This window comes from Hirundo rustica, chromosome 13 (genome assembly GCF_015227805.2).
Source record: "Hirundo rustica isolate bHirRus1 chromosome 13, bHirRus1.pri.v3, whole genome shotgun sequence".
Classification (NCBI taxonomy): domain Eukaryota; kingdom Metazoa; phylum Chordata; class Aves; order Passeriformes; family Hirundinidae; genus Hirundo; species Hirundo rustica.
The window spans coordinates 18,114,659-18,128,846 of record NC_053462.1 but is presented as its reverse complement, the minus strand read 5'-3'; the positions used below and the strand labels follow the sequence as shown (position 1 = coordinate 18,128,846).

At 38.2% G+C, this 14,188-nt stretch overlaps 1 protein-coding gene across 5 annotated transcripts in view; it reads left to right on the top strand.

Moving 5' to 3' along the window:
• DENND4A (DENN domain containing 4A) overlaps positions 1-14,188 on the top strand; it is a 48,848-nt gene that overhangs the window by 14,056 nt on the left and 20,604 nt on the right. For all 5 annotated transcript variants that reach the window (XM_040076829.1, XM_040076830.2, XM_040076832.2 and 2 more), the window contains 11 exons: positions 18-267; positions 1,279-1,348; positions 2,912-3,081; positions 3,752-3,990; positions 5,877-5,943; positions 8,915-8,973; positions 9,596-9,740; positions 10,291-10,466; positions 10,965-11,065; positions 12,604-12,822; positions 13,065-13,210. In XM_040076829.1, the coding sequence (XP_039932763.1) occupies positions 18-267; positions 1,279-1,348; positions 2,912-3,081; positions 3,752-3,990; positions 5,877-5,943; positions 8,915-8,973; positions 9,596-9,740; positions 10,291-10,466; positions 10,965-11,065; positions 12,604-12,822; positions 13,065-13,210 (1,642 nt within the window). The remainder of the gene's footprint in view (positions 1-17; positions 268-1,278; positions 1,349-2,911; positions 3,082-3,751; positions 3,991-5,876; positions 5,944-8,914; positions 8,974-9,595; positions 9,741-10,290; positions 10,467-10,964; positions 11,066-12,603; positions 12,823-13,064; positions 13,211-14,188) is intronic.

Below are 14,188 nucleotides of genomic sequence, written 5' to 3'. Positions count from 1 at the left end.
ATCCCCTTTTTAACTAGGGTTTTATATGATGGGAAGGAAAGAGTAAAGCAAGGCTGTGAAATCATTCAGAGCACCCCGTATGGGCGGCCTGCCAACATCAGCGGCAACGCCTCGTCGCAGCGGGTGTACATCACCTACCGCAGGGCCTCCGAGAACATGACCCAGAACACCCTGGCTGTCACAGACATCTGCATCATCGTCCCCAGCAAAGGGGAGACTCCTCCACACACCTTCTGCAAGGTGGACAAGAATCTCAATAACAGCATGGTAAGATTCGAAAGCTGGGCTTTGAACGCTTGGTACTCACCGATGTGATGTTTGTGGAGTACTTGTGGCAGCGCTTGGAGTACCTGGTGAAAAATCTTCATAAGAGGTCTCCAGAGATAAATCAAATATTGAAAGGGTTGGAGGATTGCATTCCTTTGTTCCTCCTGGGAGCAAAGTCTTTCTGGAAGCCTTAGAGCAAATGTTTGGGGTTTTTTTTAGTGCTGACTCCAGCATCTTTGGATTGATCCTTTAGAACTTGTTGTGTACGTGTGTGTAACTGGAGGTTTTACAGATGTGGCTGTTTCTGACACTGCTTTTACTGTTGTGGGAATTCCACATCTAGCAACCAGCTTCTGTTTTGTTTTCCAGCTCCTCCCTTTACTTACAATGCTATTTTATAAATGTTTTTCTCCTCAGTAGTTTCACAAACTTCTTATTTAAGGTTGTACGTGAGTGATGTTGGAAGCTGTTGAGTGTAAGCGCATTTAAATGTTTATTACAGTTCCAAAGCCTGACTTGCTAAAATACACAGGTTTCACAGCACTTTGATTTGCAGAACTGAATATTTAAGTGTTTCCTGGTTAAATCTGCAGCCCCTTGTGCTGGCTCTTGCAGGGTCCTCAGAAGTCAGTGTGCTGAGGAGGATGCTGACTGCTCTGCAAGTGGGATCATGTCAAAAAGATCATGGGAATTGATTTGTGCTTGTTTTTAAATAAATGCCTGTAGGCATTAACCAATGGATTTTTCAGTTCTGCTAGTCCCCATATTGACTGTGTTATGGGAGTGCTGTCTTATGGAAGTTGTTACACTTTTCTCCCTTCTGTAAAAGCTCTGTGTTCCCTCTATGGGTGCTGCTCTTTTCTGTTCTGTGGCTTTCTCTGTTCTTTATTCTCATCTCCAGAAACGGAGAATTTAAATACTTAAAATTATCAACATTCTTATTAATTATGTTCTGTTATGTCCATTTGTTATACTTGATTACTTAATCCAATAATTTCTTTTATTTTACAGTGGGGCTCAGCAGTATATTTATGTTATAAAAAGTCTGTGGCAAAAACCAACACCATATCATATAAAGCTGGTATGTAACTACTGTGTAGCTTTTTTTTATCTTCAGTTCAGGATGTCCATGTTCATTTGTAATGTAATACATTTTGCACTAAAGAATTGACACTGTCTTGCCATTATCCAAAAAGGACCTAAAGAATTCTTTTAAAATCATGTCAGAAAAGAGGCCTCAGAACTGGGGTGTCGTGACCATGCTGTTTTAAAATTTGTGTTCAGTGGGGAAGCTCAGCTGTGTTTTGATAAGTTTCTACAAACCTGGGTGTCTCCCACCTCTGTTTGTGTTACTGGTAACTGTCTCTGAAGGGTGTGTGTGTATATGCAGAAGAAAATACCACAGAAATTATTTGATGCATTTTCATGATCACTTTCTTTAAGAAACAGTTTGAAGAATCCTGCAGACTTCCTCACTGCCTCGAGCATCATTGGCACTGAGCTCTTTAAGTATTTTTGGAATCATGTATCATCTTTATTTTATTGTTTTATTTATAAGACAGAATTAGATTTGCTATGACTGATGAAACGTGTTGGCTTTGCATTTGTTGTTGGTTTTTTTTTTTTAAACCCTGATTTTGTTTGGCATACAAGTCATGAGCATGATTCACACTTAAGCTTTAATCCACTTACATGCCTTTTAGAGGCTGTTCTGTGTAAACAGGAGTTCAGGACGTACCAAAAGGTGGACAGTACATTTGTAAACAAATAAAAAATTTTAAAGGCCCCACATCTGGTGGTAGCTTGCACGAAATTTTGATTCTTGGCATGAGGGGATCCACTGCCCTTTTTGGTTAAAAGCTTTTATTGCTTATTAACATTCCCCTTTCTGTTAGAAAAGCGCGTAGTGATTGTGCTGTCTAACAGAGAAATCCTAAATCCTTTCATGTGCTCTCTGTTGTCAGTGTGGAGTCCCCTGGGCTGGCAATCAGACAGGATGGATTGCTCCAGCCTCTGATGTAACTGAGGACCTGTGTGCTGAAAGCCTCTGTTTCACATCTTCATGTTTTACAGCTGTGTTTAAAATAAGTCTAAACACATTGGCCTGACAGCACAAGAGCTGAATCCTCAGCTGAGATGGATCAGCATAATTAATTTGATTCTATTGGTATTAAAAACTATCTAATATCTCACAGATATTTTTCAGGGAACGTTTGTTGGCCGGAATTAATTGGTGGCATAGTTGAAAGCATCCGTCTTATTTCTCAGTTATTCACATTACCTTTTTTTAACCTAGATTTTAAATCTTTGCTCATACTCCTGATGAATGTGAGCTGTTATATAATAGCAGGTGAGATGCACACAGCCTGAAAACAGGGAAAGATAAATCAGTTATGAATAGTTTCTAGAATGGAAGGTAGGATTTCGGTGTAATGCTTTAGTCAGGTGATTTCTCCTTAGGTCGTGGGAGCATCTGCCCCTTCCAGCTATTCCCTGTGCCTGACTGTTTACACCTCCCCTCATCTTCTGAAGTTACTGTGTGCTCATACATGAAATTTCTGGCGATTATCTTATGGAATGAGCTATTACAAATCTGTTTCTGCTGGCTTTTCTATAACTGCCTCTTTGCTCGTTCTATTTATAGGTTTAATATGCAGATATCCTGAAGAAGATTATGAATCATTCCCATTACCAGAATCTGTGCCTCTTTTTTGTCTCCCTATGGGTGCAACGATTGAATGTTGGCCATCTAACAGTAAATACCCTCTCCCAGTTTTTTCTACGTTTGTACTAACTGGAGCTTCTGCAGAAAAGGTATTTTGAAACCTTGAAAAAAAATGTTATTAATTTAATAGAAAAAATTCAGTCGTTTATCTGTTCAGGATGATGATAATGAATGTTTTCGTAGATAAGCTTGAATCTGTTCTCTTGGGCTTGATTCCAAGCCTGCTTTGAAGAGTGACTTGCAGTATATTCAGTTGATCATAAACCTGTGCTCTTCTGCTTTCCTGTTAGCCTGTGAAGCTGGAGAGCTGTAGAATTGGCCTGCATATACATGCAAATAATGCTATTTTTATTGCAAGCAGGGAAACGACCTTGCATGTACATACTTGTTCTAAAACGTAAATTGGATGTCAGGGGGATATGGCTTTAAGTTGTGTATCGAGGATTCCTAAAATAGCTTTAAAGGCAATTGGAGGAGCAATTGGCTGCAGTTGTACTCTTTATAATCATTATTTTTCTCTCAAACAAATTGTTTTGTAAATTGCTCTTTCTCATATGACATTAAGTGTTTTAAATAAATAACAGTCTGGATTTTCACAGCCATAAGAATATCCCAGAATGGATTGCTTCAAAAGATGATGCATTCACATGTCTTGTCAAACAGTGACACAGACTTGATTTTCAGTGTGTTTGGGGTTTCTTAGATTGCTTTGAAGATCGAGGCAGAATTACTGACTTGCCACCCACGATGTGTTTGCAGGTATATGGTGCTGCTATTCAGTTTTATGAACTGTATCCCGAAGAGAACCTCACAGAGAAACAAAAATCTCAGCTGGGATTAGCAGCTGCTGTCGAGGGAAAAGACACGTGCAGAACAGTGCAGACAAATAAATGCATCTGTCTGCTCTCTCACTGGCCTTTCTTTGATGCTTTCAAGAAGTTTCTTACCTTTCTGTATCGTTATTCCATTTCTGGGCCGCATGTCCTCCCCATTGAGAAGTAAGTAACTTCCAAAATTTATAACAGTAATTTCAGTTGAAAGAGGAGGGGGTTTTTTGTTGTTCTAAATTTCCTGTAACATCCTTTTTGCCTTACTCATCAAACATTAAATATAATGGCTGCACTTCTCTGCTTTGATAAACGTATATTTACCTACTTCCTGAAAAAGTCTAGATTTTTATTTGTGATTTAAGTGCCTGCAAAGGTCTCTGAAAGCTGTTTTAATTAGCTTTGCACCCTTTAGCCATCGTGATTAGAAAGAGCAAGATTATAAATCCTTTCTTAATCTTGCACACTTCAAGTTAGGAGAATTAAATGAGTAGATTTGCATTTTTTCGAATGCCTATTTGTAGTGTAATGAGAGATGATAAAGCAGATTGAATATTTTGCACTAGTAATTACCTTCTATTTGTGATAAATAAACTTAATTTATTTCTCACATAAAGAATTTCACATTGTAAAATGCAGAGGAAATCCTTACACCAAGAAATGGTCGATGCCTGTAATTGCTACGTAATAGTATGTAACATTTCTAGGCTAATGTAATCTTTTAATGCAGCAGATTTCAAATACACTATTTACTTTTCTATTTTATTACACATCAGGTTTTTTTCCTGCTTCAACTTAATATTTAACTTTCATGAGACTTTGACTTTGTGCATGAAGTATTTCTTGTGATTGTTTATCCCCTTATTACAGTTCCTGTCACTGAACTTGTTTGAAAATTCTGATAGTGTAAACTTAAAATGATAAAAACACTGTTTTGTTTTTAAGCTCAGGGGTTTGGTATTTTAACTCCTGGGAATGAATAAAATAAGCAGATATGAGAAATGCTTTATCAATTTGGATTTTGTAGGTTTATTCTAATTTCTCTGATTTGTAAACTGGTCAGTTTACTGTGGTTAATTTAAATGCAGGATTCTAATGCAGTACCCAGCCTAGTTCCTTTGGCTGTTTTAATGATGATGAAGGTTTGTCTGTGCCATCCATGTACCTGAACATTTTCAGCCAGCCCAGGTGCTGCAAACAGCAGCTTTCCCTTCTTGTGTGACATGTTCCATGCTTTGGCTACTGTCTTCATACACTGGTAATAAAACAAAACCCAAATCAATGCTTATTTGTGGCCTTATCTGAATTTCTTCCAAATGGAGTTGCCTGTGTCATAGTCCTGGTAACATTTGTAGAAATCCTGGTACACTGTGTGCTGTAAGGTGGAGTTTAGGCTGGAATTTCCGTTTCTCATGGGTTTTTACTGACCTCATATAGCTTCTTTTAATGTGAAAGTGTCTGTTGTGTAAAATTACACTTCTAGACTTGTCAGTTCATGAAACTGAGAACTTTGTCAAATTGTAAAAGCATTTTTCTGTATTTGTAGTATGTGAAAAAACTTTAAAGCTTTTTCATCAGCAATTTTATCACATTTTGTATTTAGAACTGAAGAAAATGGATGAGCTTAATGATTCTCCTTGATATTCAGCCATGAATATTTTTTTGCAGCTAACCAGTTCTAGTCTCTGAGGTTTAGTGCTATTTCAAACTCTGTCAGAAGCAGGATTATAAAATGAGATTGCGATGTTCAAACATCAATATTTCTACCTTACAAATAATAATAATAATAAAAAAATCTGTTTGTAATTTTTCAATCTCACAAGCAGAGTTTGTATTCTGAAAGAGAATCTGCTCTCCCATTTTCTTGTGACCAGTAGAAAAATGGGTTTTCAAGGGATATCCTTATCCCAGTAGGGTTTAGGTGCTGGGATTTTTTGCTCTGTTTTCTGAATAAGTATGTGCCATTTTTATATAATAATTTCTCTTACTGTCAAAAATTTTGTCTTGAGTAGTTTAAGCTTAATTTTTACTATATCAATATTTTTCTTTTCCTCTAGACACATTTCCCATTTCATGCATAAAGTACCTTTTCCATCCCCTCAGAGGCCAAGAATTCTAGTGCAGGTAAGTGTGATTTTCTTTAATAACTGCATCTAAGGTGAAGATAAAACAGGTTAATAAATGGAAGATATAATTTGTGTTCTCAAATTGTTTTTGCTCAGGATTTCTTTTTCCTAAATTCCTACATATAATGTGAGAAATCTGTAAAAGTTCTGTTGCCAGTTTAGTTAATGACTTCAGTGAATTATTACAGGAAGCTGTTTAAAGAGCTTAGAACTTAATTATTTTTCAGAGTATATGGAAATTAATGAAAGACTACTCCAAGTCAGCATCTGATCTGACTTTTGAACTGTTTTCTTACTACTGCGTTAAGGCTGAGTGTAAAATAACTAAAACTCAACCCAGATGTGAAATGTATATCCATGAATTCCCAAAGGCTTTGTGCTCTCGGTGAGAACTGCAAGAGCCACACCCAGTAACAGCCCCTTTATCAGAGCTGCCCCTTGCTCTGTGCTACCTGCAGCTGTGTGGGAGTGAAAGAATTGCAGGGATTGCTCCCTGCTCTGGGAGATTTCAGCCCTGTCGGTAGGAGAGAAAAAAATCCTGGTCTCAGAGACATCTGAAGTGTTATTAAATCTTTTTATTTCCTCCTAAAGAGGTGAAATAGGTGGAGATGTGTTAGAATCTTTATTGCAGAAAAAAGAGAGCTCTGTGCAGTCAGAGTATTGCACCAATTGTGGTTTTGATTCGATGGTTACAAAATGAGGCTATTCTGTTATTACTTGTATAACATGAAATATGGACAGCCCTGTGCAGTTCTGAGCCTTAATTGTGTGGCCCATATGGTAGTGAAGTCTTTTCACTGCAAATACAATCCTGGGTTATGTCTTTATGACATGTGCTGAATATTGAAGGTCTTCTTTAGTGTATTCTAAAGGAGTGACACTTATTACTGTTACTGGAAAGGGATTTAGAGAACAGTTGTACTGAAACTGTATCTGGCACTTCTGTCATTTTTCTTATGATTTTAAAGTTCAATTCAAAACCCTGCATTTTTGCGTCTTATTTTAGAGGTTTTTTAAAATCATATTCAATAAAATATTTGTGCTAGGAAACACTAAATACCTATTTACAGAGATAGTAATTGAGTTCAGGGAAAAGCATTTAATGTTTTTAGTCTGAAATTTTAGGGAATTTTGTCAAAGCATGTATGGGCTTATATCTTGGAACAAAGTCTAAAGATTTAGATATAAGTGATGTGAAAATTATGTCTGTTATACTTTATTTTCAAAATGTTTTGTGCATTAAATTACTACAGCTCTAGGAGCTGATAGTACAGATGGAGAAAACACTGCTTTTACAGTAGGCAGTGGTAATTGAGATGTGTGAATAAATTCTTCTTTCCAGCTGCTCCCAGGGACTTAAGTTGTGTTTGAAACCGCACCGAATAAAATCACAGGTGATTTTACCTTAGACTTTTCCTCAGAATTAGTGTGGGAAATGCCTGCATTGAAAATGGCAAACTTTCAGGAATCCATTTCTCTCTGAAGCCTACTAATGGAAAACGTGGTAGTCTTTTGCTAGGCAATTAAACTTTTAAGTCTCAAAGAAATGATAGCCATTAGTAAAAGGCTCCAGAATGTTCCCATTTGCCAGCTTCCAGCTGCCAGTGTTTTGGTTTCCTTGTGACCTGAGATCTGCTGGACTGTGTCTTCCATCCCCTCATTGCACAGAGGGTGCTGTGCTAATGCATCACAACCTGCAAACTTCAAGAGCACGTGGAGTGATGTTTCTCCCTCTGGGGACTGGGGGTAATAAGTGCCCCTTCTGCCTGAGGGAGATGTGCCCCTTGAATAGATGCTTAATTGTGTTTATGTGCTTCTGCTGAGGCACAGAAATCGGAGGACATCAGGCTGATGCTTCCTTTCAGAGGGTGGTTTATGAAGGTTTGCCTCGGGCTGAAAAAATGAGTCCTCTGAATTCTTCCACTGAGCAAGCTAATGGTGCTGGTGGTCCCAAGGTGACTTGCTTGACAAATCCAGCCTGTGGTGTGGCCATCCACATTTGTCAGGGAAGTGGATGTGAGACGTGCAGGGAAACAGCGCTGCAGACTCTCCTTAATTCCCCGTGTTTGGGGAGTCTCCAGGCACAGCATTAGGTGACTTTGTGTTTCTAAGTCATCAGTCTTATCTTCTGCCCTCTATTACCTGGTCACCTGCAGTGGATCTAAGGTGAAACACACTCAGAAAGTTGCTGTGGCTGAGTTACTACTGCTTTTATACAACAGAAGATGCAGGCAGGATTAAGCCAGCTGCTATCTTGTTAGCCTGGATTTACCACGGCTGAAAACATCAGCTGAGCTTTGATAAACTGATTGTCCATTGCTGTTCTTGTGCTTACCTGAGCCTTCCTGTTCATGCTGAATATGTGAATGATTTGCATGATGCCATGTCACTGTAAGAAAGAAATGTGGTTTAATATGATCTTTTCGCATCTTCAACTAATGCAAATTTTAAAGATTCTATCAGAGCTGAGCGGTTTCTACCAGCCAAGAGCCTCATTCTCATATGTCTCTGGAAGAAAATGTGGCTTTACATTATGACCTGCCATCTCTCCCCTTCATGAATTTTTATCCCTCTCTTTGCCCCTAAATCCAGAAAGAACTTCCCCCAGCTCCTGAAAACTGTGTAAGAGCTATGGGTTCTCACAGCTCTTCAAGTACAGAAGGCTTCATTTTTCAGCAGTTAATATATTCAATTTTTTGCAGCATTAGCTAGTTTAAAGTCATCTTTATGAATATGCAATGCATTTAGTTCTGGCCAAGAAAGGAAGATCCTGCTTTGCCCAGTTTTTACTAAAAGATCCTGATGCCTGTCATTGCACAGCACTTTGTAGAGTGATACACAACTGGGTTATACAAGATTCGGCTTAATTTGAATTATTTTTGAGTGTTCTTTGTTGCAGTTATGTAATTTCTAATAAATATTCGCAAAGTTCAGAATAAAAATCATTTCTTTTAAAATCTTTTCCCCAGCTATCTCCGCATGATAACCTGATTCTTAGCCAGCCTGTGTCATCACCGCTCCCACTGAGGCAAGTAGCAGTACCTTGTTAATTGTGAGATATACTGTGATTTGTGTTATAGAGAAGATTTGGTATTTGGAGTTGCAGTTGTGTAAATTATTGCTCACCTTGTCTGGTGCCTTTGGAAGTTTCTCAAGTTTATTAATGTGATTAGACCTGCTCCCTGATAAGGATACACACTTAATTAACAATGTATTTGGGGGGGTTAAAATCATTTTAGTACTTCCTGAGGAAGAATATAGATTATTAGGTCCCCTTTCTAGGAGCTGATCCCTGGGCTCCCAAGATAGTTTTTGGAAGGGAGTTGAAAGAGTTCTGTTACTGCCTTGATTTCCATGTCTCAGTGCAGGAGACTGATTAAGGAAACACATGTTGTCTCCCTGTAAATTGCTTCTCAAAAAGAACTGTCATGCCTGTGTCCTGAAAATAGTCTAGACTGAGTCAAGTCTCAAGGAATCATGGTTACTGTTGGGAAATAACCATTCCTCACTGGACAGTGAAGTGTGCCAAGTGTTCTACCAAGTAATCTTCTCTAAAAAAAGATTTGCAGATTTCCATTTATTTTATTATTGAACGTTTCTTTTTTTTACTGTCCCTTGTAACTCACTGGTGTGTTTATGTCCTGTAACAGTGGTGGCAAGTTTTCTACACTACTTCAGAATTTAGGACCTGAAAATGCAGTAACTCTGCTGGTGTTTGCTGTGACAGAACATAAAATCCTCATCCACTCGCTGCGACCTTCTGTCCTCACGAGCGTGACAGAGGCTTTGGTCTCTGTAAGTACCAGCTTTTAGTCATACAGCTGTAAAAGGACTGAAAGAATGCTTCTGAGATAAAAATCGAGATTTAGCATTAGTGCTGTTAAACTTAAAGGTTACTTAAAAATAAGAATTAAAGTAAAGATTACTAGAGAGAAAAATCATTGTTGTAATGATATGCTCTGAAGATAGAAGATAAATTGTTGATTCTTTGTGTAAATATTGTAAATAAGTGTTTGATCATCACAGTGCATTAAATAAGAGTTCCTGATTTTCCCAACTAGCACTGTATCTATTCCTCTGGAATTCTAAATGCATGATTTTTTCCCTGCCTGTCATCACTGAGCATTGTCTGCTATGTGCAGTCTGTGATTCTGAAGATGTTTTTCCTGCAGACTGAATTTTAGAGAAATTATTGCGGATTTTAATTAATAACCTACATCTAGATCCTCAGTAATAACAATCTGCCACGTTAAATAATGTTGAAGTCAGTGAAGCGTGGTTTAGTCTTGCACAGGCTGTGTTGCACGTGTTTAACCCGTGTTTTTGTCTCTGCATCTTTTCCAAGATGATCTTTCCCTTCCACTGGCCTTGCCCCTATATTCCTCTCTGTCCCTTGGCGCTGGCAGATGTGCTGAGTGCCCCGTGCCCGTTCATAGTGGGGATTGATTCCAGATACTTCGATCTCTATGACCCTCCACCCGATGTCAGCTGTGTTGACCTGGATACCAACACCATTTCTCAGTAAGTTTTTTATCAGCAGTTTTTCTTCTCTGTTAATTTTTTTCTGCTTCCCGTTTTCAAAAGCAAAAACTGGCTTTTTGGCAAAACTTGGAGGGGTATTTTAGTTTTTCTTTCAATTTCTTTTGCTTCTGTCCATGCCAGTTTTTAGAGCATGTAATTAATTACCTAAGTAATTAGAGCTCAGAACATGGCATGAGCGGTGGTTGCTGGTGCAATAACAGGTGCTTAATACCATTAATCCATCTCTGGTGAGCTGTAAGTGGATTGATTTCAGTGCTGAAGAGTGTGGCAGTGTAATCATCACCCTGAAATATGGGGCACTGGTTGGATGGCTCTGATCAGACCTCCACACAGTAAATCAAATTTGACTTTGTTAGTTGGTTTGCAATCCTTCTCAGTCCAGTTCTAATGGAGTGAAACCTCTTTCTCTGGTGGGGTGGAACATCCTCTGAACACCTTCCAGTGTATGTTTATTTATTTTTTTTTTCTCCTTTCCAGAACTGGAGACAAGAAAGCTATTGCATGGAAGATCTTACCAAAGAAACCTTGTAAAAATCTGATGAACACTTTAAATACTTTATATCAGCAACTGGCAGAATGTGAGTGGGAAAGTACATAGTCAGCTTTACACTGAGCACACTGTGCCACAAAAAACAGATAAATGTAGCAAATTAAATACGTTCCAAAGTTATCAGTCCCACTAAACATTATTTTTACAGAATGGGAAAATCTGTGCTTTTAATCCAGAGATTAGAAACTATGTGGGAACTTTCTGGACAGAGGAGACTTCCCATATATATGAAGGCAGTACAATAGATAATCCTTTCCTATTAATGTTAGCCTCATCCAGAAAAAAATAAAAGAGCAGAGTTTCTATGAGAAGGGAATAGCAAAGCAAAGAGTAGGCCAGGACCTAAGAAAGACTTTTTTTTTTCCATCTTCAAAATCTGCTCAAACTTTGCTGATGTCTTGGCAGTTGAAATTGGAATAACTTTGACACTCAAGCTAATAGTACCTCACCTAAAAAATTAAGATGGAAATAAGTGTTTTTTAAACAATAAGAGTTTAAATGTAAGGCCCAATTACTGGACATCTCTTAAGTAAAAAATCAGTTGTTGATAGAATCCTCAAATATTGCAGAGCAAGCTATATTGAACATTGACGTGAGAAAAATAGATTGGGGTGGTTTTAGTGAAATTGAATAAAACAAAGCACTTTTTTTTAAAAGGCTGTTTACACATCCCTGGCTATTGAGGTCATGAGATTTTGTGTCCTGATTAGAATGTACAGAAACAGAAGTTTATTGGGATGTGCTGCACAAAGAAGTGTCTAGCTGATGGGTGCTGAAAATTATCTGATGCTTCAGAATTTTGTTAGAAAAAATTCTAAACCTTACGTTCTGTATGTAAAAATAGAGCGGTAGTGAACTCAAATCTTATTACAGAGTAGGGTGCTTAAAAATGATATCGAGGTAAGGTTGGCTGTAATTACACGGTGTGGAAAGACAGTGATGAAAGCATCCTTTCACTTTCCTGAGACATTATTAGAATGTTACCAAACTCTCTGTGTAGCAGTGAAGTCTCAGCTGGAGTTTTGATGTTTTAAAGTGTTGGTACACGTACTTAAATAAAGAATACAGGTTTTGCTAGAGCCACATTTTGTCTGTAGCAGGATCTTGCAGCGTTGTGTTTGAATGGCTCGGCTTTGCCTCTAAGTGGTGATTTTCTGTCTAGGTCTGTATTTAATGTGTGTTGTCTGCTTTTGGAAATGAAAAAAAAAAAAAAATACATCCCATCTATGTGTTTGTCCTGAAAATGCTTCTTTAATCAGCTCCTGTCTAAATTTTCACATGGTTTTACAAACAGCTTTCTTTGAGGGCTTTTAAAAGCTCTGTCCACACTGGTTCTCAGTTACTGTAGTAATTCCTGTGCTGACCAGGCCAGTGCATGCTGGCTTTGGTGTTAGCCACAGATGCATGAGGTACAGAAGGTCAAGCTGAATCCATTTTGTTTTATTTTAACCTATTTCAAATGTGATGGAGTGCAGTAATCACTGAATCTAGTAAGATAAAGAGAATATTTTTGGCCAGTATTGAGGGGAAGAAAAGTAAAACACTATAATGTTGTTTTGTTCACAGTGCAACAGCGACCGAGAGAAGATGCATTAATGGAATTGGCGATGAATGATTATGATTTTAACTCTGGGAAGAAATTGCATCTGTTAGATTTGGAGATCCAGGAGGCATTTCTCTGTTTCATGGCTTCAATCCTGAAAGGTTACAGGTCTTATCTCAGGCCAATAACGGAGGCGCCCTCTGAAACAGCCACAGATGCAAGTTCTCTCTTTGAACTACAAGGTGAAAAGTTATAAACTTGTTTTGTGTGTATTAATATATTGTTTTTTATTCTCTTTTATCTACAGAATATAAACATTTGCATGTTAGTGTTGTAAATGATGGGGGAAATGTAAGTGCAGACAAAATTGCACGCTAGGAAAATTGCAGGAAGCTTTTTGCACATAAATAGAACCTCCACTGAGTTCTGGTGAGGGCTTTTCCATTCTGGGTGTTGTGACAATGCTGCTGATTGCACTTTGCAGGGTTCCTGAAGAGCAGAGACCGTTCCCATCAGAAGTTTTACACTCTGATGACCAAAACCCAGATGTTCATTCGCTTCATTGAGGAATGTTCCTTTGTCAGTGACAAGGATGCCAGCCTTGCCTTCTTTGATGACTGTGTGGATAAAGTAAGCCAGTCTTGGTGTGCATACAGTGTTTAACTTCTGCTGTTGTCTGCCTTACCTGATAAAGTACAGCCAGGATGTATTTGAAATGCAAGTTAGTTTTTGCTTTTACTTTCCTATTTTCTCATCATTTTAGCCTTCTGTTACCTTTTTTTGTTGGGCTTCATTCCATCTTTTGCTTCAAATTCTTGAATGCAAATAAAACATAACGAGAACAAATTAGAGGTGCTAATTTTCACTGGTATGTAAACTTCTGAAATACTGGCCTGTTGTGAGAAGTGCAAGAAGGACTGAACTGAAACCCAGAATCTTACATCCCTATTTCTATGAATATTATAAGAAATTCCTCACCTTGTTGTCATCTTATTGGCTGCCTGTACCCCTCTGTTCTGGGACAGTGCTGCTTAAGCAGGGTGCAGTTGTCTGGGATTTCCTGGAAAGTAGGTCACCTGCTGTTTGTTCCATGGGAATTAATACTGAAGACTGATAACTGCTGTTTACAGTTCCTATTTATGACTCTTTTTCCCATGGAAGAGCAGAAGAGCTAAAAGGAGCTGTTTTGAAAAGAAGTCTGAAAACAGTGAAGTTTGAGAGAAAAATAAAAGCATGGTATAATGATATTTAATGATATTAATGCTCTTTGTAGCTTTTGCTAGTCTCAATATTTTAGTGGTAACCGTTTTCAAAACTCTGCTTCCCAGTTCTATAGCATGACTTGCAGGTATTCATGGCTTGTAAATTGAATTAATTACAAACATTTCTGTAATGCTGACTCAATCACGTAGCACTATTAGAAACCTTTCAACAGGTAGTGCTTGCTTTGCCATGTTCCAGTTTGTGCTTGAAACAGGAGCTCTCCTAGACAGAAATAGACCCCAGTGACTGAACTGCTGAGCAGCACTTGCTTTCTTCTGTGCTGCAGTTTAGTTCTCTGGCTGATGTTAAAAAGGATGTTTATTCAGAATGCAGTGACTGTGTAAG